Source organism: Prinia subflava, chromosome 1 (assembly GCF_021018805.1).
Source record: "Prinia subflava isolate CZ2003 ecotype Zambia chromosome 1, Cam_Psub_1.2, whole genome shotgun sequence".
Classification (NCBI taxonomy): Eukaryota; Metazoa; Chordata; class Aves; order Passeriformes; family Cisticolidae; genus Prinia; species Prinia subflava.
In genome coordinates this window covers 93,788,368-93,815,650 of record NC_086247.1, presented here as the reverse complement: position 1 = coordinate 93,815,650, position 27,283 = coordinate 93,788,368, and the positions used below count along the sequence as shown (strand labels likewise).

General features: G+C 40.8%; 1 protein-coding gene across 1 annotated transcript in view; it reads left to right on the top strand.

Annotated features, from left to right (window-relative positions):
* The first annotated feature begins 274 nt into the window (after nt 1–274).
* KIAA0319 (KIAA0319 ortholog) overlaps nt 275–27,283 on the top strand; it is a 33,295-nt gene continuing 6,286 nt past the window's right edge. The window contains exons 1-14 of the mRNA XM_063420215.1: nt 275–1,041; nt 10,509–10,692; nt 12,759–12,857; nt 13,526–13,623; nt 14,003–14,090; nt 14,625–14,717; nt 15,310–15,442; nt 17,217–17,445; nt 19,785–19,908; nt 21,292–21,424; nt 22,350–22,498; nt 24,376–24,527; nt 25,590–25,728; nt 26,933–27,092. Coding sequence (XP_063276285.1) covers nt 355–1,041; nt 10,509–10,692; nt 12,759–12,857; nt 13,526–13,623; nt 14,003–14,090; nt 14,625–14,717; nt 15,310–15,442; nt 17,217–17,445; nt 19,785–19,908; nt 21,292–21,424; nt 22,350–22,498; nt 24,376–24,527; nt 25,590–25,728; nt 26,933–27,092 — 2,468 coding nt within the window. The 5' untranslated portion in view covers nt 275–354. The remainder of the gene's footprint in view (nt 1,042–10,508; nt 10,693–12,758; nt 12,858–13,525; nt 13,624–14,002; nt 14,091–14,624; nt 14,718–15,309; nt 15,443–17,216; nt 17,446–19,784; nt 19,909–21,291; nt 21,425–22,349; nt 22,499–24,375; nt 24,528–25,589; nt 25,729–26,932; nt 27,093–27,283) is intronic.

The following is a 27,283-nucleotide window of genomic DNA, read 5'->3' as shown; positions in this document are numbered from 1 at the left end:
TTTGCTTTCATTTCTATGTATTTGGATTTGTAGCACAGGTGTAAAAGGTACTTCTGCAAAATATGTCAATGTCCTACACCAAAAATCCTCGAAAGTACAAATATTACTGCAAAGGGACATGCTTAAAAAAGATAGCGACAATATTAGTGAAAGGAGATTAGCTTTTTTAAACAGAGTACCACCTGTCTCTACCTTGTAAGCCACTTACAGTCACAGTAAACTATGTTATGGCTTGGTTGTAGCGCTGTGCCTTACTTTGGTGGTGTTGTTGCAGGTTCCAGTTGTGAGCAGTGCAGAGAAGGAGCCACGTACTCAGGTGCAGTTATATCTCCCAACTTAGAAACCACTAAAATCATGCGAGTTCCTCACGCTTTGTCAGTGTCCGACTGCATCGCAGCCTGTTGTGACCTCGCTGGTTGTGACTTGTCCTGGATGTTTGAACGGCGCTGTTACATCGTGAACTGCCAGCACAAGGACAATTGTGAACCTAAAAAAATTGAAACTGTGAAGTCCTACCTTATCTTTGTGCTGAGGTCTTCTCAGAGGCCAGCCTCACTGCTAGAGTTTGGGCAAGTGATCCCAAGCATGGTCCACTCTGTGGGACTCCAGAATGAGCCATCAGAGGAAGTGAGTAGCCTGAAGAAGCTGTCTCTGCTTGGAAAAGATCCCAGCCTTGAGGAGATACCTGAATACATTGATGATTATAAAGAGTTGGAGCAGGACCCCTTTCAGGTGAGCATCAAACATGAGCAGAAGGACAGTATGGATTATGCTGACTGGGGCCTGATGGTGGCAGGTGAAAATGGCTTCAACACTTCCATGGGTGATGGAGATAACCAGGAAGATTTTGCTGAAAAAAACCTGGAGGCTGGGAAGGTGAAAAGCTTTCTGAATAAAAACAGTTCTGAACTGACTTCCAGCACTGAACACTCCACAGAGAGGTCATCCCTTCCAGAGATTACACCACTCCCTGGGACAACGTTTGAAAGGGAAGCAGTTGTTCCACTTCTTGCACAACCTGAGGATGCTTTGCAAAAAGAGGTATGTTTACCCCTCAGGAAGCAGGCAAAGTATGGTGAGGCTACTTGGAAATCATTTTAGTTTTCAAATCCTTGAAAATCTTAGGCTCTTGCTTTGTAATATTACAACTCTCAAATGACTTACAGTCATGTAGAAGAGGCTGAAGGGGATAGGATTGTCTTAAGAGGCAGGTAAATCATTAGAGGACTTTTTTTTTTTTTTTTTTTCATCAGATGATAAGGAATAAAGTTCCTTTTAGGGCACTATGCGATTTCCTTGAAAGTGTACAACTGAGTGAACCTGGACCTGGTGTAATAGTGTTACAGTGGTCTTCACTTCTGACCCCATGTGACTCATTGGAAAATGTTAGCAGAGCAGTACTAGTAGACCCTCTGGTATCCAAAGGCCAAGACTGGGGAACATAAGCTCCTCCATCAATAACATTAGGCTTGCTTCATGGGTTTCATGCTGCTAATGCACAGTGGTGTTACAGAAATAAGTGCTGAGTTAATTTTATAATGCTTTTAAAACATGAGGGGGGCATGGAACTTAAGGAGGGATGATAGCGGTATTGGACCATGATGTACAGCAGGATAAAGTGGGTAGGTGTTTCTGTTCTCAGAATCCTTGAATCTGATAATTGGAAAAATAAGTTAATTATTTAAAATCCAATCTGTAAGTCAGTATAAGTAAGATTCACCTGTTCTCTATTTATGTCAGCTACTTTGATCAGCTGAGACTAAAGGGGCCTTCTTAAGAACAAGGTGGGTTCAGTTGGAAAGTTTAAACAGGCTGTAAATTCAGCATTCCCTGGTGTCGTGGTTGCTGGGGGAGGTGAATTTTTTCAGGGAGAGGTAAGCAAGCTGATTAGTAATCAGCTTTCTGCTGGCACCTGGATTAGTCACTCGGAGGTTTAGACACGCCTCTGAGGACACAAAGAGTTAAAAGCAGGAGTCTAGCGGGTTTGGTCTCTTTTTAGATCCTGGTTTCAGCAGAGAGATGTCTCAGGTCTCCTTCCCCTGCCCAGCCACGAGGCCGGGTGGGGGAGGGGAAAACACGTGGTCGGGCTCAGGTAAGCCGGAGCCCCGGGGGAGAGAAAAGAGTGGACAGGACTAGAACTGAGCTGCCTCGTCCAGGATGGAGGGGTGGAAAACTGTGGAAGTGCCTTCTGTGTGTGCTCACCCCTTCTTCCCCCCAAACTCCGAGAGAAGGTGCCCAGCCACGTGGGGGTTGCCGAGCCTGGGAGTGCCTGAGCCTGCACCCTGCTGAGAGATAGAAACTGTTAACCCTTGCTTGGCAGAAAGAAACTTTTCTTAGACATTGATTCTCATGACTAGTGATTTTAGAAAAAAGGAGAAGGAAGCGGCCTGGGACCGAGGTGATAAAGCACGATTAGAAGGAACCTGATGGGCAAAGAATGAGAGGAATAGCCTTTGGAGCTGGACTTTTCTTGCATAATGTCAGCCATGGACTGAACTTGAGTCTCTTTTGAACATAAACTGCATTTTTGGGTAGATACAGCTGCCCTTGCTTTTGCTACAGTGACTGGCACTTGAAGAGTGGAGCGAGCAGAGAAGAGAGGGGGAGGGTGAGGTGGCGCCCTCTGCCCTCATGGCAGACCTGCTCCTGGAACCCCGGCCCCTGGGTAAAAAGGGGAGAGCTCGACATGCAAGTATCCTTAAAAGAGCCCTGTATGTAGTTTTCAGCCTGTAGACAGCAGTGAGAGCGCTGGACGTAGGAAAAAGAGAGTGTCACCCTGGCAGACCTCTCCGGGCGGTGCCATGAGTGACATAGGAACACATAAGGGGTGGACCCGTGTTTTCTGAGAAACAGTCTGTGGTGCGAGAGAGACTCCTCTCTCCCTTGCTGAATTGAAGATTAGTTTGTTTTTGAGTAGTGATTGTTTGATCTAAAACCCAAAGGTTGGTCTGTGAAGAGTGATGTGTGGGGAAGTAGAAACTGGGAGAAGAAATGTTCTAAGAAGTTTTTATTTCTGTCTCTGTGTGTGTTTAAGAGTATTTCTGTCCCTGTTCTTATGTAATGTAATAAAGTTTTGGTGGGTTTTGTTTTCAAGATTTAAGCCTGCTCTGCTCTGTTCCTGATCACATCCCACAGTAGCTATTAGGGAAAAAAAACATATTCATGGGTGCATTAACATCTGGCCAGTGCCAACCCATGACACCTGGGTTTGGCTTCCCTTGCCAGAGGAAAGAGGAAATTGATCAATGTTAACTGACTTGCTCTGAATTACACAAGATTTTGTAACCGTTGTGTAATAATGTCTTGCTGTAAAAAATGTCTTGCTGTAAAAATGGTAATTTATTGCTGTTACTGTAGGGAAGAAAAATACAAGCAAATAAGAAAGTTGCGTGAAATCTGCGACAACTGCAGTTCTGGGAGGGGATGACTGATATGTGGAGAGCAGAAAGTCGTAAGAAACAGATAAAGACTTCAGCTAACTGGAAGGAGCTTCCCATTAACAGCCCTGGTCCTGATGGTGGATTTAGGACACCCCAATACCTACTGGGAGGGCAAGAGAACAGGGCAAAAGTTGTGCAGAAAGTTTCTGAAGGTTGTTGATAACTTCCAGAAGATAATTACTTTGAGTTGCTTCCAGGGTTTGAGAAGGAGAGGGAATCCACTGGACCTCACCCTTGCAGGAAACAAAGGATTCGTTAGGGATGCAGGCATGAAGTAGAAGCTCCTAAGTGGGGCAGGAATAAGTGAGGAAGCAGGGTCACAACCATAGGCTGCAGTAGAGCAGTCTTTGGCCTGTTGTGGGATCTGTTTGGAAGAATTGCAAGGGAGATTGCCCTGGAGTTAAGTGAGAGCCATGACAGCAGGTTGCTTTTCGAGGACCACGTCCTGCAGAGTCAAGGTAGCCTGTGACTTTTATGACTGACTAAATTGGTCTGGAGTGTATCAGCACAAGTGAGAAGAGATTAGAACTCATCTTCATGTGTATGGAAGAACACTTGACAACGGAATGAGTGCTGTGGCAAGCTGAAAATTAGATACTGCTTCTGCATGAAGATTGATGATGGGAGACTTGCTTTGAAAAGTTCCTACCATGCATACCTCAAAATGGGTATAATTAACATGAGGATTTAAGTGAGAGGAGTAGATCTTGGTTGTTTTTTTCTTAATATGCAAAAAGTATGTATATATGTACATACGAAGAGTGTGATACCAAAGTAGACTGTCCCTGCTAATAAAATAGAGTGACATTCTGTTATGCACTAGTGCTGCAGTTAGTTCTAATAGAGGGCAATAGCTAAGCTGTTCTTAAAAAATTAAAATTAAGGATATCTAGCCACTGCTATCATCACCCATGTTTCTTTCCATCTGCTAGGGGAAACTTGCAAGCATGTTTTAGTTACTACCTGTGGAGTGTGACGGCAATCAAGCCACAACAAGGACCTGCAGTAGCTGCTCCACCATACTTATTGTTGGGGGTTAGATTTGTTTCATTTTTACTTATGGATTTTTTTCCCCATAAGTTGCTAGGAGACTAACTACTGAGTACTTGCGAGTGCTTGACCAAAACAAAGAAGTAGCCAAAGGAAAGGGTAGCATTGGCTTACACCCTTTGTTTTTGGGTCTCTGGGAGTTTTCTCTCGGAGTGGGGAGATAACGCAAGTTTTAGGACATCTGCTCTCTCTTGCTCTTGGCATCAGAGAGGACGGTCAGGCTGCTGTTTGCTTTGGGAAGAGTTCACTGTCATCACTCTGTTCCATCCTGGGAAATCTACCGTCATCTGCTTGTGTGCCCAGGAATTCTGAGCTCACCTCCTCCTGCCCTGCTGGGCCGGCCCTGTCCCGCTGCTGCCGCTGCTTCTTCAGCGCTACTTTGAGGCTTTCAGCTACTCTGCGGCCCCGCACTGCCCTGCCAGGACATCCCTGCCGTTCCAGCTACCACCGACAGAGCTTCTGATATATCTCATCCATCAGCCTGGGATTTTTCACCCTTCCAGCTTGGTCTCTTGGAGTCCTGCAGGGGCATCGAGATCAGACTGCCCCGGGCTTTGTGAACAAAGCCCCTCGACATTCCTGGTTCTGTTTATTATTAATACTGTATTTGTTTTTTATTTGCTTTGACATACAGACCAGTAAAGAACTGTTATTCCTATCCCCATACCTCTGCCTGAAAGCCCCTTTAATTTTTTCTAAAATACAGTAATTTGGAGGGAGGGGATTTGAATTCTCCATCTCTATGGAGGTCCTGCCCCCTCCCTAGAAGATACCTGTCTTTCAAACCAAGACACTTGTGCACTTTAGGTGTGCAGTAAGGTTTGAAACTTGTTTCCATTGCATTTTGCTATCTCATGGAAGACCCATTAGCATGGTGCTAATGTTTAGCCGATTGTCAGGATCCCTGCTGACTGAACCACTTATGCCTTCTGCCTTCATAAGTCATAAAACTTTAAGCTCACCTAAACTATGTGTCAGAGCTGAGCAAGTTTGTTCCCTTTCTCTAAGGGATCATGTGAATACCATTTTCTGAAAGTTGAGATTTCACATCCTGAAGCAGTGATAAATATATATGACCAAGCCTACTTTGTAGATTTCTACTTTGATTTTCCTATCCCAGCCAGAGTATAAAGATTTTGCATTCTCTTTGTGCACTGAGTGGATGGGAGTTTATTATAAAGTGAAATGGAGAGAAACTTACTTCTCACTGGGATACAGAGGAGTCATTCTTGTGTGATCTTTATATTATGCTAATATTATGCTAGCACAGCCACTGAAATTCCAATAGAAAGGCTGAGGAATGAGCTTGCTGCTTTCAGTGCTGAAGGGATGAAACTCCAAACCTGGGTAAGTCTTTAGCCACGGCTGATAATGATGCTGAAGAACTGATAAAACAAGTGTAGTTAGAAGGTGGTTGGGACATGCTCTGTCAGCAGAGCTGTAGAAAGCATGTTAATGGGATAGCATTGAAATCTGTTCATGACATGTATTGAGAAATGTCTCTAAAGGCTCTCTATTAATGTAAAGAAAGAATCTAGGCAAGCGGAAGGCTTTCAGAAACTGGCGAAGTCTAAGCAACCTTTGTTTCCTAGATGGGAATCCTTTGAATTTAGACATGTGTGGAGATATGGGGATGATGGCTGGTTTTATTTAATAATTTTCCATGTTCTTCCATATAATCAGCTTCAGTCCAGACACATCTCCTCTCTCCTTCCTAGTCTCCACTCCCCTTCCTTTCACTGCAGATTATGCTCGGTTGCTTTAGTGAGGAAGCAGGTGGCACAAGAGGTTGGGGTCAGTGCATGGCAGTCTCCTTTTTGCTGCTTGTCACTTCTTTATCTTTTCTGCCACTGTTCCTTCCTTTTTCTTTCATCTGCACTGGTGTGGGCTTCTTTGTGGGCCTCATTTCTCTGGGAGATGGCATGGAGTGCATGTTTCCTTGAGGGTGTTTCTAGCCCTGTGTACAATAATGTTTGCTTCCAGATGTTTCCTCTCACGTCTCCTGCTGTGCATCCCCCCGCATGTTCCTGTGTTCCCTGGCTACAGTGGCTATTGCCCTTTTTTAGCTAGGTTTGAGAGGTTGCGGTGTTGGTGATTCCATCCACTGCCAAACTGACTGGGACCACCAGGGTGGCCCCTGCAGCCAGTCCTCTGCCACCTAAGCCCTGCCAGGTATGCCTAACACAAATTTTCTGCTTGGCTTCAAGTTTTTCTGGTTTGGGAACTTTACTTGTAACCCTAGTAAAATAGAAGTTGTCTGTGATATATCCTGGTGATAAGATTTCCTTCTTATGTGTCTCTTTCTCCAGCAAGCAGACATTTTATTCACATCTCATATGCATTGTTTAGCACATATTTGTGTTTCCTTCTGAAAAAAAAATGGTTTTTGAAAACCAAATTTTGTTATGAAGGAAATCTTAAAATTTTACATTGGATTAAAAATACCAAGAGGTCTCCAAATAACTTTTTTGTTGGTATATAATCCAAACAACCTCTCAAACTGTGGTGGTTTTGTATAGGTTATGAAAATATGAAGGTCTTAAATTCATACTTGGTACTAAGTTTAATGAATTGCCCTTTTTATTGCACATTATACAACGTTTTCCTATTGTCCTCTTAGTTCTGCCACAGCAATTCTTATATCTCTGTTCCTGGATCTGTGCTGACGCACTCCCTTCTGCAGCTTCCAGACAAAGCTATTTTGACAAGCCAGACAGAGCAAGGTGGCAAAAATGTGATTGCCTGATTCCCCCCTTCACAGTAGTCAGCAGGATGTGGTATGCTCAGGTGCTGTGTTCTTTGAGCAAGGACCTGCACAGAGATTTTAAATTAAGAAACCAACCAAACACACACAGACCTCTGGAGTCTGTGCCCTTGGATCATCCTTGTCATAAATGCAGTCAGATGCAGGGAGTATATGTATGTGATTTGGAGGAGAGAATATGGGGTTTGTCATTTAAATGAGTCACCTGACTGTTGGGTTTATGTCAGAGTTCAGAGGGATCTTATGGACTGTCACTCTCTAGCAGCTCAATAACATGATACATTCAGAAATCTGTACAGAGTATATGCTGTCCAGTTGCCCAGAACAGAAATCTGCAGTGCTGCTCATCCTTGAAGTAAGATATCTGCAAATAATTAATTTTATTTTTAAAATTTCCAGTTAACTGCTGCTCTGCTAAGCCAAGTAAGATTTTTCAGGTCTTAGTCAGAGTCTGGCAGCTACTGTGTTGATGCCGCAATGTTCCAAACATTTACTCAATAGCTAAGGCTTGATTCTTGTGCTTATTGAATTTGCAGGGATAATGGTGCAGTCAAAATGCATAAATCTCTACCTAAGAAACCTTAAGATGGCTGACAGATTCTATGTGATGGTGAGCCTTTTAGCGTCTGATTGGCTTGCCTTCAGAATTCCTATTTAAGTCTTAGAATGAAGTTGAATATCATAGATGTTCATGTCTTTTGTTTTGGCTTTGTTTCAGTTTTGAGGCCTGCAGAAGCTGAACCATTCTGTTTGGTTAAAAATACATTTACTTGATCCATAGAAGATGTATAAAACCCCTGAAAGAGGTTTTGATATTTAGATTTACCTTTCCTTCTATTTTGAAGTCTGTACTTCATGTTTTATTATTGTTCTGATTTTCTGTTGGAATTCTCAAGAGATTTGCACTCAAGTCAAACCCAGAGAACTGGAGGATCTGGGCCCCCACCATTGATATGTTTGTATTGAGTGATAGTGGCTGTAAAAAAGGGTAAAAACAAACAACCTGCAAAGCCCCTGCCAACAGAACTGCCTATCAGACTCACTCCCAGAGAGAATTCTTTTTTTTGTTTTAAATTTAATTTCCCAAACTGAAATTTAGCTGAATCTTGGCCTCCACATCTGTTCCAGCAAATCTCTCAGAAATGGTTTCTGTCTGGGAACTGAATTTCTGGTATTGTCCCTGCCCCTGTTGCCTGCTGTCTGCTAACATTTTTAGTTTGTCTTTTTGGCTGTGACACTACTTCAGAATTGAAAGTGCCACAGGGCACCTTTTTTGTCTGCAGTGTCTTGCCTAGGCTTGCTGACTGAAGTGATGTTTGGTACCACTGCAGAAGAGGCACCCTGGAAAGGTATGTTTCAGGTGACTTTGCTTCCATCTGTCCTACAAAGCCGTGATGGCTGCTTTTCAGCTGCTAGATTGGCAAAGGATGAGGTGAGGAGAGAAGCCAGAGAAAGCCCAGCAAAGTAGACTTCCCTCAAATTCAGAAGGCAGAAGAACACTGTGGTTTGCCCAAGTGTGGGAAAAAAATCCTTTAAAAAGGTGAGGGCTGGAGTGAGTATGTAAAGGAGACCTATCTGGAGGGAAGACCTTTTGTCAAGATACAAAGCAGGATGGACTTGAGGCTCTCCCTGTACATGATGTTGTCAAGGGTGAGATTCCTGAAGGCTCTACTTTAGGGGAACTGCAGTCTCTGATCCTGCTATCAGTGTCCATCTGCTAAGAGAATACTGTCTGTATGTGGAGCAGAGCTGGAGGTGTGACCACAAAGGTGCTTGAGTTGTCAGTGTTATGGACTCACTCAAAGGTGCAGCTTTTGGTGTTGTCCTTGGCATCTTCAAGGGTGAGCAGCTGCAATTCCTAACACTGCACAGGGATCTTTTCTCTGTGTCCATTGTTGAAGGTGGAGATGGAGTTCAGGTGACTTCTCTGCTCTCTGTTTCCTTGCAGGCTGGGAAGGAGCAGTTCCTGGCATTCTTTTCACCTTCCCAGCTGCACAGAAAACTTTTTTCTCCTGTCCAGAGGCAGGGCTGCTCTTATTTCCTAGGGAGGCAAACTTCAAAGGGAAGGTAACGCACCTGAAATGCAAAGAGTAGAGAGTTAGGACTGCTCAGCCTTGAGCAGAGAGTGTTCAGGGAATTTTACGGATGTGTATAAATAACTGATGAGTGTGAAGAGGATGGAGCCAGGCTCTTCTCAGTGCTGTTCAGCATTAGGACAAGATACAATGGACACAAAATGAAATGCAGGGAATTTTATTTAAACACTAACCCCCATAATTTTCTTCCTGTGAGGATTGCCAAGCACTGGAGGTTTTCCAGAGAGGTGGATTCTCCATCCTTGGAGATACTCACAACCTAACTGAACTTGGTCCTTGAGCAGTCTGCTGTAGCTGACCATGCTTTGGGGGCAGGGGCTGGACTGGGCCATCTCCAGGGGTCTCTTTCCACCTCAGCTGTTTGTGACATAAGTGTACACATTATGAAGTTTGTCAACCTTCATAATCCTATTCTTCAGTTAATAGATGTTTTTACAAATAATAGTATTTTGCTGTACCTTCACATGCCAAATACAGTAGCCATAACTGGAAAAATGCTTTTCTCATATCATTAGATCAGAAATAAGTCTTAAGAATATTAAGGAAAACCTGCTGGCCCATTGAGGATAATGTGTTGTTGAAAGATAAGATTAACCCAGTGCGGAGTTATTCATGCCACACTTGCCATGCCCTTTGCTGCCGTTCTGATTTACTAACGAGGTGAGGCAGTGCTGCTTGATGCCTGAACTAGAGACATGTAGGGTGTTTAATTACTGTTGAGGAGATAAAAAGGCATGAACAACTTGTGTACTGAGCAGATGTAGTAAGAAGTAAGGACTATGTTATATTTGTGTATGGTACAAAGACAATAATACCACACAGATTTTCTGACATTGACTTTTAAAGGTTTATGACTGTATTTAGACCTGCCATACTGATTTTTTTAATATTTTGATAACTGGTAGCCTTAGTTGTATTCCAGGTTACCTCATGACTGTTCTACATCTGAAACTTTGAAAATTACTAGCATTTGTTACAAAGCCTGATTGGAAAAAAATTAGTCCTTGTTCGATGGGTATTCTGTACATGAATAAAATCTCCTAGTAACATAAATCTCTAGGGTCATCCTACATGCAATTAAAAAACCAGCATGCCTCTAAATCTAGAAATGTGCAGAATGTCTCACAACAACTCTTTCCCTATAATTCCTTTTTTCAGGCTGCTTCACCTTCCTCTTCTTCAGATAAACCAGATTTCTCCCCAAGTGTGTCAGAGAAAACCCTGACTCCCACCATGGCCCCAGAGAATGCCACTGAAGGTGGGATCATGCTACTTCCCACTAATACTGCACCATCTGAGCCCATGCAGCAGTTCACAGCACCTGCTACTGCTGCTAAAGCAGGTAATGTTTCAACATAGCTGGTGATCTGAAAGGTACCTGCAGGTTGGACAGAGGGTGGGCATGGCTTTTCTGCTGTCAGGTTTCTAACCTGTTTTAAGTAAGAGCTCATTCTTTACCCAAATGTTACATAATCCCACTTTAAACCTGTAGACCTTCAGTAACACTGCAGACCCCAGACCCTGTTGTCACTTAATTCTGAGGCAAAACCCAGACCAAGTCCACCATTCGTGGGAAATGACCACTTTTGAAAATAGAGCAAAGTAAAAAGCAGAGATTAAGAGCTGTTTTAAGTTTTTGATGATTTAGGGTTTTCTTTTTTTACTTCGTAAGCAATACTTGAGGGTTTCTGGGGTTTCAGCGTAGTCTCTTCTAGCCATATTGTTACTTTTGGTTTGACTCTTCAGGACATTGTTCCCTCTCAGAAACTGTGCAGTACCAGCCTATCCGTAGTTGCCAGATACTATGCAGCAACATAATTGGGACCTGAGGAAGCTCAGTCCTTAACAGTGGAGAACATGGCCTGGTTTTATTTTGAAAAGGACTTTTAACCACCATGTCCTCTGTAGTTGTGTTAAATTCTGTGTGTATATTTGTGTATCTCCTTTCTCTTGTTGAGTTTCCTGCCTCCCTATGCACATGGAGAAAGGGTTAGAAGGGCCAGAAGAAGCAGAGAAGTACAGATGTGTGTTTTGTTGCACTCCTAATGTACTGAGGGATGTGGAGAGCTAAGCCCTTTGCTTCCTGGTAGAGAAAGTCTGGTTTGAGACATTCTTGACACCCTCTACCAAATGCAACCTGCCAGCCAGGATAACAATAGAAGGTAACAGGAAGAGATGAGCTACAAGACATTCCTCTCCAAGACAAAGGATCATCATTACCACTGACTGTTGACTAGGCAACTCTTCCTCCTGTGAAGGAGGTTGAAGAGGGCCCAAAAAGGAATTTGGAAGAAGAAGCTGAAGGGAAGGTTATGATGAATCTCACTGTAGGTACTGCTTTATCTTTATCAAGGAGTGCCTGAAGTTTGTGTGTTCTCAGTCAGACTGTCTAGAAAGTCTCAATGACAGTCCCTCCTTTTCTCTTTCGGCCAACACCCTCTTCTAGCCATTTTATTATCATCTCTTGTAAAGATCCAAGTGCAAACCTTCATTCTACAAGTGTCTAGGGCAACTTCTATGATCAATTATGAAACCTTGGGTTGAATTTAAAGTGTGTTGTCAGTGTCTTCACTTCATCAGTTTTTAGACCCATCAGCTGCCACTGCTGAGTAGCTTCTTTGGCATTTCTTCTGAGTTCATAAGTTGGACATTTAGACACTAACAAATGCTGCCTTTGGAGAACTTTTGTTCTGTGGTTTCCCGGAATTAAAAGTAAGATATTTAAAACATTTGAAATACAGGACTAAGTGAACTTTCCCTAAGTTATGCTTTGATATGTTTCTGCTGGGAGCTGTTTTTGTGTACTTTGATATTTTTTGGAAGAGAAAACTTTTCACAGACAAGGACTGGATAGCAAGTGGATTGAATGGGCAGTTCAGACAAGAAATAACCATTTGCCCTGTTATGCAAGTAGATTTTTGAAAAGGAACACAAGATGGACATTGGAACCTGCCTTACAAGTGCCATACAAACATAGAAGTATGGTGAAAGAAAGTGTGATGTGAAAGTTCTACTATGCTGTTTTGTCTTCTGTAACTGTATTTTTTTAATTCCTGCACTTCCAATTACTGAGAAGAATACGTAACTCTTTATATAGAGCATTGCTATCTGTGATATAAAGGAATAGTGAGAATGCTTTTCTCTGAAATAAAGGTAGGGAAAATGACACTTCATAGCTGGAGAAGAAAAGAATCTTTGGTTTGGTAAAAGGTGAGGGAATCACAGTCATGATTAAATAGTTTGTTATTTTATAATGCATTAAGGATTTTTTTAAAATTATAACTGCCTGTTCTGTGTAGAGTACTTGTCAAATTTTACTTAATCCATTGCAAATAATATTTGAAGATACTAAATTTATATCAGTTCCATCTGTTGTAACATAGTGTATTCATTCGGTCTTATTTGCAGTTAAAGAACTTACTGTGTCTGCTGGAGATAACATACAAGTGATGTTACCCAAAAATGAGGTTGAACTGAATGCCTTTGCTGTCCCACCACCATCTACAGGTGAGCTGAATGCCTTGGTACACAAGGAGATGCATACACTACCAACTTGTAAATGCAGACAAGTTGTGAGTTGTGTGAATATCCACCTCTTGGGATAAAACAATTTTTCTCATTTCTAATACTGCCTCTTTTGTGGCTGTAACTGCAAAGAGGATTTCCTCTGTTGGATTTTGAAGAGGAATTTTTTTTAAGTGGCTTTTACTTTCAGAACCTGAACTCATTAGCCAGATGGTTCAACAGAAAGCCTATAATTTCTACCAAAAGATGATGTGGTCTAATTTTCAGCATCTTGTTGTAAAGTTCAGGGGAGGCAGGAAAGTAGGTTTTGAATGCAACATTTATCCTAAAACTGCCAGCTTCTGAATTGCAGGGACAATTAAAAGTCGTTTCATAAGTAGCTATGAAAAATATATTGGCTTCACATGAAGCTGGTTTTTGTGAAGAAGTCAATAATTTGTGAAGTCCATTACATCCTTGCTGCTTTACCAAGTTACAACACACTGAGAGTTTAACATGTGATCACACTGCTTCATTTTGCAGGCTTAAGCAGTAGCAGTCATAATTTCATATTGTAGCATATCTGATGAGTGGTGAATTTGATTTCTTTGTTTTCTGGCCTTATCTTGAACACAAAACTGATTGTTCTTACTCTGTGTTATTGCTCTTAGAAACAGCCTACACCTATGAGTGGAGCTTAATCAGTCACCCTGCTGATTATAGTGGGGAAATGGAACATAGGCACAGCCAGACTTTGAAGCTCTCTCATGTAAGTGAGCTGTAAGCTCAGGCTCATTATATTTGTGTGGTCCTTTCACAGAATTGTAACCTATGGGGAAGGGCACCTTGGTTCAAGGAGTTCAAATGGCTTCAAGCCATCCTGAGTCTCTTCACTTGTTTGTATCACCAAATTTATGCTAGTATCTTAGAGTGCTCTAATAATTTTCTAAGATAGAGTAAAAATTACTCAGTGTTTTCTTCATATTCCCCACTCCCAGACAGTGACTAGTGGCCTTTTATGTGTTTATCAAAGTAGTTTGAGGATTCAGACATCCAGATTTATTCTTTTTTGATATGATTGTCAAATGTAAGAATATTTCTTTTGTATAATTCAACATGTAACTCTATTTGTTCTGTGTTTGTCTCAGTTATCAGTGGGACTTTATGCCTTCAAAGTGACAGTTTCTGGTGAAAATGCCTTTGGCGAAGGTTTTGTAAATGTCACAGTCAAACCAGGTAAATCAGTTGACTGATACAATTAATTTCTTCGACACAAGTACAGCATACTTGTCAAACAATCTCTCAGTTACTGTTTGTCAAGGACATCTGGCAGTCCAGTCATGCTGACATGTTTCATATCTTGGTGTCTGTAAGGGGTTTTAAGGAAGTAGAGGTAAGGGTTTTGCTCACTGTGTTTAAGTGCTCTCTAGTCTTTCCCCCTCCTCAGGCAAAGCCTGAGATATCATCATGCTGCCTTTCCTGGTCCTGTTCTCCAGCTAGGGACAGCAATCATGTGCTGATCTGGCTCTATCTGCAGTTACAGTGCACAGCTCTGATCTGAATTACACCTCCTGGAACACTGCTGTGTCAGCACACTGCTCATCAGTAACCTCTTCTTTGCCTTGTCCAAAAAGGACAACAGATGCTGCAAAGCTGTGTGTCCTAGATTTAATCACTGGGGACTATTGATCTGTAGACTTAACATTAGTTTTGCCTGGGCTTTCACTAATATTTTTTTTCTTCCCTCATCCCCTCCTATCTTTCTCACAGCAGTCAGAATTAACCAGCCACCCATTGCTGTTGCTTCACCCAAAGTGCAAGAAGTTTCCTTGCCTACAACTTCCACCTTCATTGATGGCAGTCGTATGTACTGAATCATCCTGTGCTTATATCCTATATTTTTAATATACAGTTACATTATTGTTTATCAATTACAAGTGAAATTTCTTCCCATTCTTCTCAGAAGTTCCCTGAATAATTGTTTATTTTAGGAATATGTGTCCAGTTATAAATTATTTTAATAAATCAAAAAATTATAAAGCACAATCTTGCCCTTGTAGACTGAGATGCAGTGTGTCAGACTGCTGCATCCAGAACGCAGCTACTCTTACAGCTTCTTCTTGTCCTGCCCAGAGAGCCTCTGTGCCAGTACAGCTGGGGCCATAGTAGAGAGCAGTCAGATAGGGTGTGATGAGTTGTTGTCAATACATTCATAATTACTGAGTCCAGAGTCTGAGACTGATATATATTTTTTTAAATTCATTTTTGTGAAGAGTTGTTTAGACAAATCATACCAAAGATAACTTGGTGTGACCCTGTGGTTCATGAAGCTTATTCAACTATACTTGTAGAGACAACTGTAGAAAACCAGATAGGGATGAGCGTATGAATGACTTAAGTATTCATTCCAGCAATTGCTACAAGGAACTGATGTGTTTTTCTTTAATGAATGTAGAAAGCATAGATGATGTGAAGATAGTGAGTTACCACTGGGAGGAAATTAAAGGTCCCCTGCGAGAGCAGAAGGCATCTGCTGACACACCTGTCTTGCACTTGTCTAACCTTGTTCCTGGAAACTACACCTTCAGGTACCTGCATGATGATTTTCTTGGGGGCTTATCTGGGATATCAGCTAAGTGTTTGGTTTTTTCTGTTCTCACATGTATCTCCTCAAACAAAAAACTTAATTTTTCTACTGCATACTGTTACTCTTCATTTTGCACAGTGGAGAAACGTATGGAGTGGTTTTATTAAAAAATGCTTGCAGTCATCCTTTATAACACAAAATTACATAAAAGAAGGTATTGTAAATTAAATATGTCCCCACTTCCAGCAATAACAACTGTGACAGACTTTTTTTTTTCCCAGCTTAGAAGTTGGCTAGTGCCCTGAATGAAACTATGAGTCAGACTGTGAAAGTTGTCCTCTGAAGGGTGGTGGCAGACAGAATATTGGCAGACTGAGCTTCACAAGTCATTGTTATGTGCTGATTTTACTAAGAGTCATTCTGTTTTTTATAAAAGCATTTGCCTTGCTTCTGGTTTCCTTCATGTAAGTGTTGCTGAAGCTGTGAGTTGCCTAGACAGTGGAAGCAATGTTTGTAGTTCAAGAATCTTTAGTAAAAATCAGTCCTTTTTCTGAACTGTTTAACTTAAGGCACAGTCTATACAGAGGCAGACTTCCCCCTGGCCCAGCTTGGGTTCTCCAGCTGCCAGTGGATTGCCCATCAGTCAATATATTATGTATCAATGTAGCATCAACAGATTGTTGAAGCCAGCATACATCAGCATTAACTGTGGTGTTTCACATAAGTTCCACCAAAAGTTTTACAGCTTCTACTTTAATTCTGTATTTTTTACTGGAATTGTTCCATATCGGGCAGTTGCAGAAATGAGTGGGGTTTTTTTCCATGTTAAAAAGGGCAGAGTCTTGCTTACAAGCAATGCTTCTAAGTGTGTTCCAAACCCTAGAGAATTAAGAAGTCAGTTGTTATATCTGTGCACCTTTTGGGGAGGCTGATTTACCTGAACAGTAGAGCAGTGTGTTGAAGATTACAAGAAATTAGCTGGTCAAAAAATTCAGTGCCTTTGATACACATGGATGTGCACCCATTGCAAAATGTACGTGTTCCCTAATGTAATGATAATACACATTATGATAATAAACATTAGTTTTGTTCCTGCTCAGGTTCCCTTCCATGTGGTCAGCTGTATGCAGTTTTCATAACAAAGATAGATTAGAGATTAATTGGTCAACACACTGCAGAGGTCAGCTTTCATCCTTTTGAAGTGCCTGCAGTAGTCTCATTTTAAGATTATTATGCTTGTGAGAGGATGTAATATCTGGTTTTTTTGTAAAACCCTGTACATTTTTAGTTTTGTAACTTGATATTGATATTAAATTCCATTAAAATTAGTAATGGTGTGCCACAAAGAAATAAGAAGTGAGGATCTGCTGCTGTTCTATAAGCTAAGAGCATCCAGAGTAGTTTTAGATGTTTCACTATGTTGTTTCACTATAGGTGATGAATAAAATCCCTGGTTTTTACTGAGTAAATTTCTACAAAATTTGTAGTGAATGGTGAAGTTGCCATTGATAGCAGTAAAGGGTTTAATCTGGGACCCGGAATAACTAGGCTTTTTTAGTTGTTGTTTTTCTTAAAGGTTCAAAGTTGTGTTTATAAAGTTTTCTGAATTTATTTCCTGCCTTAGTTGAGGGATATCTGTGTCTGAAGCAGAAGTTCATATGTAATCAGTGGCTTTTGTTTTAGAGGTGTTTGAAAAAGTGCCAGAAAAAGATTAATATTTCAGTTTAGAAATTGGCAGAAGTTCATCTTAACAGATACTGTTTTTCCTGTTGTAGACTCACAGTAATTGATTCAGATGGAGCTGCCAACTCCACCATTGCATCTCTGACTGTCAACAAGCCAGTGGATTACCCACCTATTGCTAACGCAGGACCAAATCAGGCAGTCACTTTGCCCCAGAACTTTATCACACTGAATGGAAATCAGAGCAGTGATGACCATGAAATTGTCAGCTATGAGTGGTCGCTCAGTCCCAGAAGCAAAGGCAAGGTTGTAGCAATGCAGGTATGTGTATTTCTCCTTGCATAGGACTGAAGAGCTCTTTTATCTTTGCCTCTAACATGAGCAAACACATACCTAATTGCTCAGAAGCACTGAAATACCTAGAGTATTTGAAAAAGATGTATTCTTTTTTTTGTTTTTCTCTCACATGTATTCAGCTCTTCTTTTAGATACTGCTTTTACTTCCTTTCCTTTTTTTTTTTTTAATTCTTTGGGGCCAAACAAACTTGCTTGTTCCCTAGTGGTTTGGTAAGTCTTCAAGTTCACATTGTCTGTCCTTGAACCCTAGAGGCTGTTTCACAGGCTCCCATCTTCTGAGACTCTGGGCAAGCTGAAAACTGGTTATAGAGAGTGTGGGGATAGTCAGAGTTTTCTTGAAATTTTCTCATGGAGAGAGTAGAACTCAAATAGAAATTTTATTTTCTGAGTGAAAGATGACAAGATCTTTTGGCAGTATTTATGCAGTGTTCATGCTCTGTGGTGGTTTTTTATGCTCACTAAAACATGTATTTCCAGGGAGAGCTTACAGAATTTGTTCTCTTATTTTTATGACTGTTTCTGTTGTTGTTTTGTTGTTTTTGTTTTTTTTTTTTAATCTGAGAAGTTAATAAATATTTTCATTGGACTTGCATTCAGTAAGTTGGAGATTCTTACAGCTCTGTAGGTGGTTGAGATAATTAATGTAATGGATCCAACTGAAATTCAGGAACCATATTTTATAAGACGTGATTTATGCCATGTTGGCAAATGCTTTAGACCTTCATAACTGAGAAGAGATCATTGTAGATCTATTTAGGAAAGAAGTAATATTATTAATGCACAACTACACCATACATGAAATTAAAAATTATGGAAAGACTCATAGCATAATGAGTTTTTTTGATCATTCACCAAGACAAAAACTTTGCAAAAGCACCCAAGCAAACTGAACTTGTAGCTTTTGAGAGCTGTTAAAAATTAAAGCAACCTTTCCGAAGGGAATGACTGCTCAAGATAGCCAATGGATTCACTGGGTATTTAAAACGGAAATGCAAGTGCTTGTTACGGTTTTTTTTCAACAGACTAGTAATCTTTTTCATGTGCCTGAAGCTGAGGATCATAGAATCATAGAATGGTTTGGATTGGAAGGGACATTGAAGATCATCTTGTTCCAACACCTTGCCGTGACCAGGGATGTCACTCACTAGACCAGATTGTTCAGGGCCCCATCCAATTTGCCCTTAAACAGTCCCAGTGATGGAGTACCCACAGCCTCTCTGGGCAACCTGTGCCGGTGCTTCACCACCTTCTGAGTAAATAATTTCTTCTAATATCTAATGTAAGCCTGCTGTCTTTCACTTTGAAACTATTCCCTCTTGTCTTGTTACTATCTGCCCATATAAAAAGTCCCTCTCCCTCCTTTTATAAGCCCCCTTTAGGTACTGGAAGACTGCAAGGAGGTCTCCTCAGAGCCTTCTCTTCTCCAGGCTGAACAAACCCAGCTTTCTCAACCTTTTTTTGGAGAGGTGCTCCAGCCCTCTAACCCATCCTCAGGGCTGTTCTCTGGACCACTACAGAGAATGCTGGTTTGTGGTGTATTATATTATATCCACTAGTTAGAATGCAATGTAACAAGTACCTCTGCTGGTTAGTTAATCATGTATCAATTCTCTTTGTTCTTATTGTCATCTTAATAAAAAAAAAAAAAAGCCAAACCTATTTGCATTATGATTTGATATTCCTCATATGAGAGATGCCACAAATGTTCATTTTATTAGCAAAATGACCTATAGCTGGACCCAGTCATTTAATGAGCTTCTATAGGTATCAGCAAATGCTGCTGGAATAGTAAACTCGGGACAGAGTTGTCTTGTTTAATACACATTTTTTTTCCAAAATTTTATTTGTCTGGGTTCAAGTCAAGCTTGGTTTCACATTTAACAGTTTTTATAAGTACTAAAGGATGTCATGATGTTTGTTTTTAAAATATCCCTAAGGAAATGGAATAAGCTGTAGGAATTTTCATCAGCGTTTAATTTCCTGATTCAGAATGGTAGTGTTCCATGTGTTTCACAACTATTGTTGTGGAGAAATAATGCCCTGGTTATACCAACAGAAGAAATTAGGATTTATTGCCTATAGTTATTTCTCTGGGTTTGTAGGAACACTTGCAGTAGCGAATACGTTACCTCTGTCTGTGCACCAAACTTTAAGCCTCCTGTTTATCTGCAACGTGCATAAACTCCTTGCTCAAACACTGTATTTAATCATTCCTTTTTCCTTACATTTGCTCTGTAAGACCTTTCATGACCCACAACCCTTTCTGTTTTGCCTCATGCTCTGTCCTTACCGGTGGTGCGAAGGGAGTGCGGACGCCGTACCTGCAGCTCTCTGCAATGCAGGAAGGAGATTACACTTTCCAGCTGACTGTGACAGACTCTGCGCGGCAGCGCTCCACAGCTGAGGTCACGCTGATCGTGCAGCCTGGTAAGGCACTGCAGGCACATCTGGGTCCCTCAGGGCTGCCCAGCCAGGTGTCTTGGCACCGTTCTCCAACACCTCCTCTCCCTGCATTGCACCACTGATATGGCAGCCCCAATGCCTGGTACCCCTTGGATCAAGGACTTGTCCACCTCCATTTTCTGTCAACGCAGGCAGTTAAGTGCAGAATCAATCAGACAAAATCCAAGTGGTGATCCTGAGGGTTCAAACCAGCCTGGTTATGTAAGACAACAGAGGTCTAAATTTGAATTTGAATTTGCTTCTAAAACCCAAATTGTAGCTCTTGAGTTTAATGTCCTACAAAGTCTGTTTTGAAAGCTCCTCAGAGTATCAATCAGTACTTTGCCCAGTTTTCTTACTGTTTTTCAATTCTCCTGCAAATGTCCTTGTGTGATCTGAATTCACTTGAATTGCATTGGTTCCTAGGAAAAAGTGTCAACCAGTGACTTTTCAAAAGCTGCATCTTTCACATAATTATTTACATTTGGGAGCCAGATGATGAATAAGTCCAAATGATCTGGGCTTCGTGTGATTTTTTTAAATGCCTTTTTTTTTCCACAGTATGTTCGCCTTTTTCATCCACAGTGGCCTTTTCTGCCCCATGTGCAGGTCTCACATTCTACTATGGGGAAATGTTTTATCTTCTTCCTGTTGCCACTTAATATACATCTCTTGTAGATGATCCCTTCTGGGGCAACTTTACAGCAGTCATTCACTGCAGAAATCAAGAACATAAATTGGAAGTATGGTGTGTAGTTGTGCCTTTTAGTGTGGAGTTAGAGAGATGCTATTGCTGAAGTCAAACCCAAGGGTAAATAAATACCCAGGAAAATGGTAGCATTGCCAGTTTTACCATGTCACAAAAGTAGAGGCTGAAAACAGAGTAATGGGTTATGCTTCTGCACCTAATTCTCAAAGGCTCTGAATTGGCATTAGCTTAGTGGTCTTGAGCAGCAGACAGAATGGGTCAGTATCTTCTCTGTGGGCAAAGAATCATATTTGTGTGGGATGTTTTGAAAGGGATGGACTGGTGGAACCAGGAGAATACCCCACCATGCCTGTTGTGTGATATTTCATAGAATGCACTGAGCATGCAGCAAGGTTTTTGGGAGTGGGATTGTGCCTTCAGATAGGACTATGAAAAAGGGAAGTACTTGCTATGGGATTTGGGATCCCACTTGCTGTGCTATTTGGCTTGCTGCAGAGTAGACCACACCCACCTGCTGGTTTGGACATGTCATACTTATGGTTTGTACCTTTTGAACCAATATACCAAAATTTGATTAAAATACCCTTTGTAATATCTGATTGGCAAGCCTTGCCAGTGACTGCCTAGAAAATATCATACACTAAATACTAATTTTGCAGAAAATAACAGTCCTCCAGTGGCAGTGGCTGGGCCTGACAAGGAATTGACCTTCCCAGTAGAAAGTACTACACTGGATGGAAGCAAAAGCCAAGATGACCAAGGCATCGTCTTCTATCACTGGGAAAATATCAGGTATCCAAAGATTTTGCTAATCCTCAGTAATATAGAGAACAAAGTGAAGATTATTTGGTCTGGAGTCCCTTATCCAATCATGTTGAATGACGAATCATGAATTATGTTTGAGAATTGCTTTCAGGACAATCCCATTTGGGTAATAATAGCATAAGAAATAGCAATTTTAAGTTGAACTTGAAAAGCTCTGGCAGTCTCTGCCTGTTTTGCAATGTTTCATTTTGAGGCCTAAGTTTATAAAGTTAAGATAAAAAGACAGGAACTTCTGTGTCCCCTGTTAAAAAGCAAGTAGCAGGCTTGGGTTGCATCCTCTAATGTACAAAGTTTTTCCATTTACGCTTAGAACTAGGGTTTCTCTGTCACTTGTTTATTGAACAGTAAAGTGTTGGTCACTTTGCCCTGAACTTCCAGTAATGGGTGACTAAATCCTCTTGAATGATGATTGAAAATATTTTACAAAAGCTTCTAATTGCATGTTTATGTGCAAACCTAACTGATCCTTAGTAAAAGGGCAAGATATTTTAGCTCATGCTGCTGTCATACCTGGTACAGGAAGAGGTCTGCTGGCAGCCTGTACAGCCTGTACACTGGCTCTTAGACCAATATAATTTGCATGAAATAGCTATTAGTTATAGTTCTATTTTTTCATTCTCTCATGAAATAGAACTGTGGTGAGGTTAAACTTCTGGGGGGTATTTTCTGCTCTTCTAATAGGTGGGGATGTGTGTTGGGTGCTTTGAATGTCCTGAAAAAAGGCATTAAGGAATTCTCTGAGGTAAACTCATGTCTCAAATAGTTTTTTAACCATCAGTGCTTATAGCAGTAGTAGAACTACAACACATAAAATCAAAAGGCCTGAGCAATGCTGCTGAACTCACAGTTTGTCTGGCTGGGCGTGATTACTTTTGGACATGTTTTGTTTCAGTGGGCCAAGCTCTGTACAGATGGAAAACGATGACAAGGCAATAGCAACTGTGACTGGTCTCCAGGTTGGTACCTATCACTTCAGGCTGACTGTGAAAGACCAGCAGGGCTTGAGCAGTGCATCTGTGCTCTCCATTACTGTGAAGGAAGGTAAGCCTGGCTGCTGCTTCTTAGGGCATAGCGAGCAGCTGGACAGTTCATTCTGTCACGGACAGAATGTGAAGGAAATCAGAACAGAAAGGTGTAACATATTTGTTGTTATATTTCAAACACGTTTAAGAAAACTGCTCTTTTGTAGTAAAGTAGTATTGTGAGTGACTGGCAGAATTAATTTCATTTGGTGCAAGCTGTTTTAGTGTTCAATATATGTAAAATTAGTTGTAATAAACATACTCCAAAATAATATTTTTTGACAATTGTATGTCTACATCATTAAGAAGATATGTTTTTATTTTATCTTTGAAATTAAGCTTTGAGCAGAAAAGCAGTTTTACTGTGGATTTTAAAGTAACATCCAAGAAGTGACATCTCAGTGAAACAAGATCCACTTAAAAATTTAGTATTAAAAGACCTGGGTTGTTTGTTTGGTTTTTTTAAAAATTTTGTTGGTGTGTTGTTGTGGTGGGTTTGTTTTTGTTTGTTTGTTTGCTTTTAATTATAGAAAGGAACAGTTGCTGAAGTGTGGGGTATTTTTGGTTTTTTTGTGGGGTTTTTTTTTCCCAACATGCTTGCTATGGAAGAGGCTTTAGGATAATCACAGTATCACAGAATGGTTTGGGTTTGAAGGGACCTTGAAAATCATCTTGTTCCAAACCTCCTGTCATAGGCTGAGACACGTTCCACTAGACCAGGTAGCTTAAAGCCCCATCCAACCTGGCCCTGGACACTTCCAGGGATGTGTTGACTTCAGCAAGCCCAGGATGCAGTTTGCTTTCTGGACTGCAAGTGCACATTCTGGGTCGCGCTGAGCTTCTTGTCAGTCAACACCCCAAGTCCTTCCTGTCAAGGCTTAGTGGCATTATGACTACTCCATATCCAGTCTCTGCCCAACTTGTACATGGAATTGGGATTGCTGTGACCCATGCGCATCTTGAAGAGGAAGCTGGACTTTGTTTGACTCATGTACATCATTGCTTGAACTGTTTCAGAGTTTCAGTTAGTGTTCAGTTAGAAATATGTGGCAATAGCTCTGCCCAAATGTGTCCATGATCTTGTTTCTGCTGTGAAGTGTAGCCACAGTAAATTCTGTCTGCAGTTGCAGGTTTGATATAAAAATACTCATTTTCCAATAACCAAGTTTAGTCAACTGGTTTTACTTGGAAGAGACACAACCCTATGCTGTTACAGGCAACACCCTTGAGATCTGCCCGGGACTGAATTATTTATGTCCACCTATTTGTGTCCAGTGAGGTATTTCGCTCAGCCCCACAGCTTCTTTGAACCCTGGCTTACTAGTTGTGTTCTGAAAAAAAATCAGTGATGCCCGATTTCTGGAAAGAGAACATGTTCATATTTCTTTGGCTTTTTTTCACCATATGCCCAATGCATGCCTTAATTTCACTGCTAGTGGTGAGCAAAAAACATGTGGGAATTAGACTTACTTTTAAGTTTCCTGATTGCATTTTGCCTAAATACAGGCATTTCGAAGATGCAAGATCTTGCACAAGTTTCTGTTGGGTAATGAGCGATTTTCCAGATGAAAAGGTCCCAGCATGGTGATCTCACGCTGGGCTGTGTTTCTAAGTAGGCAGAAAATCTTTTTGCTTGATTGAGAAGATCTGATGCTTAAGTTATTGTGAGACTGTAAATAGGATATCTCACAATGCCTTTTGAAAAAGATCTTTCTCCTCAACTGCAATATGCTCAGAGCCAGATTTTGTATACCCACTCATCCTTTCTCCATAGCTTTGACATCAATTTCTGTTATTGTCTGTAATCATCAGGTAAAGAATTGCAGTGTGGGTGTATTGGCAATGGCATGTCACATGTGTTGAAAGCAAATCCTTCTCCACTATTTTTATGGCTAGAAAACAACAGTCCACCCCGGGCACATGCTGGTGGGAAGCATGTTCTAGTGCTTCCAAACAACTCTGTTACCTTGGATGGCTCAGGGTCTGCTGATGACCAGGGAATTGTGTCATATTTGTGGATTCGGGATGGTCAAAGCCCAGCAGCTGGGGTAAGTTTCTTGAAGATTTTAACAAAATTTGGCTTTTGTTATGCATGTAACTGCAGCAGGAAGAGCAGGTATGACCCATAAGATGCTGTCAGGTGTGGTGCCTGTTTCTGGTTTGTCTCTCCTGCTTTCCGTAAGGCTGTGGTTCAAGAAGCAGGTGATACTTTCAGTACAGCTAGAGAATATAGTAACTAAGGACTGCAGCAATGCAGTAATTGGTGATAGTATGAAGCTAATGTGTTTGAGGGGAAAAAAAAAAGTGAAATCCAGCTGTTCCAAAGGAGGAAGTGTCTGAGAGAGCAAGTACCAATAATGATTAAGGAATCCTGCCTGGTACCATATGAGGTAAATCTTCAAGTTTAAGGTAGAAATGGTGTTTGGCATCAAGTGTAGGTACCTTTCCTGGCAGACGATGGTGTTTAGCCACAGGCATTAAGGCAGGGGATTCTGCTCTCTGGGTGGGGCAGACAGCATAAATACCTGAGCATAAACTTCAGTTATGTGTCAACTAATAAAACTGGGATACGTTTTTTCCCGATTTGCAAAATGTGTTGTGGACATCTCTTCGGTCTTAGGAAGATGGTGGTAAATCAACAAGTACTGGGAGAGGAGAAAAAAGCAAAGTCATAAAAAAAACTTCCAGAAGCAATTCACATTGCAGTGTAAGAATTGAAGAGGTTTAGCTTAAATATAGCTAGAAGAGTTGATAGCTGAAAATGCATGAACTCCAAGGAGAAGAATTTAGGAGTTAAGAAAGCAGAACTAAGTATACAGAATAAAATTGAGAAATAATAATGTAACTGTCTTAGATTTTCAAGAAGATGAGTTCTTCAGATTGTCAGCTGTTTTCCCTTTGGGTATTTTTAATGAAAATACCCATAGTGTGCAGACATCCTCATTAACTGTCACTTCCAAATCTCATTACTTTGATATAAACTGTGAGTAGATTACATTTGTCTCAAAAGTCAAAGGAAGAACATGCAGCATCATATCAGATAGCTGACTTGATAATGAAATCCGCATCTTTCTCTGAGGATGTAATGATTCAGGACCTTGTTTTTGCAGGATGTGATCCACGGCTCAGACCACGAGGCAGTACTACAGCTAACTAATCTTGTGGAAGGAACCTATATTTTCCACTTGAAAGTGACGGATGCTAAGGGAGACTCAGATGTTGATTCAGCAACTGTTGAAGTGCAGCCTGGTATGGCAATTACAAGGTCATCGACATGTTGTGAATACCACATCTTTGTTCTCCTTTTCACTTACTTATTCAGTTGTTGATGAGAATCTCTTAAGTTAAAACACAGAGCAAACAGGTCTCTCTCTTCCTACCTTCTTACTGTTCTATGACCAGGCCCAAGTCTGTTAAAAGATGACATCAGGATTCCTAATGACTACAGTCACCATAGTTGGGATCATAAATAAATAAAAATTATAATTACTAGTTAATATTTTCATTAGGCTGTTGTTGCCTCTCTTTCATTGTAGGTTTTTTGTTTCTTTTTCTGGTTGTTAATTAGTTTGGCCAATAGAAAGAGATGGGAGCTGACCATTAAATTTAAGTACAAATGCTGCTGTTTGATAGTTGGAAGTGTAGCTTTATTTGTTTTTCTTCCTTTGTCCTAAAAGACAAAAAAAAACGTTTAAAGAAGTTCAAGGGGCTGTAAATGCAGGTGAAATAGCTAAATGATAGAAGTTAAAGTCTCAGGAAAAAAGTTTGAAATCTTGAGTCTGTCAGAGATACCTTGTTTATCTGTCTCTTGGGCAATGATTTTATTTCTGTTCTTCACTTTACTGTTGAATCTAGTCATAGAATTGGATTATGATTCTCATGGTATATCTGTGAAGTTTGTTTTGTTTGCAAGGCACTCAGGAAGTTCAAGCAGCATATAACAGAAACCTCAGTTTGTAAGGGTAGGCAGGATAAACATACCTGACATTTCTCAAATTTGCTATCCTCGTTTAGACTTGCATGCAGTCTTACATGCTACAATACAAGTCCATTTTTGACTCCCTTTTCCTGAGTGGTAGTCAGTGGTAGATAACTAGCTGGGAACTTGGTAATTGGATTCATCTAGTGCTTACCTCTGACTTTAGGATGGCAGCATTTAGGAGAGCAGAAATTGCTCTTCTGCATGGAAATGTGTAAATTATGAAAGTGCACCCTGAAGTACTTTATTTCTGTTGATAAGATGAATTACTATCTCAGGACCCACCAGGTTTGTTTCATAGAAAACATGACAAAATAAGCTGAGTATTTTTCTAAGAACACTAAAGAGTTGGCTTATCAGTGATATGGGTCTCATGCAGAAAACCATACTATTAATAAATACTTCCAAGTTCTGCGCATTGGTACTGAAATACTTGTCAGGCTCTGAAGGAATAGCATGTTCTTCTTCTGTCAGATCCCAAAAGGAGTGGTCTGGTGGAGCTGATCCTGCAGGTTGGAGTGGGGCAGCTAAGTGAGCAGCAGAAGGACACGCTGGTGAGACAGTTGGCTGTACTGCTGAATGTTTTGGATTCAGATATCAAAGTTCAGAAGATACAAGCCTACTCAGACATAAGGTACAAAGATGTCCTACTGTGCCAGAAAGACTTGTGATTTTCTTTGCCTCTCTCACAGCTCATAATTAGTTGCAAAATAATCTTTCCTAAGATGACAAAAAATACTATATTTCTCAACAGAATATACTTTAAAAGGTGAATTTCTTCTGTGTCAGAAAATTGATGAAGTAAACTCTGTGGAGGCTTAGAAC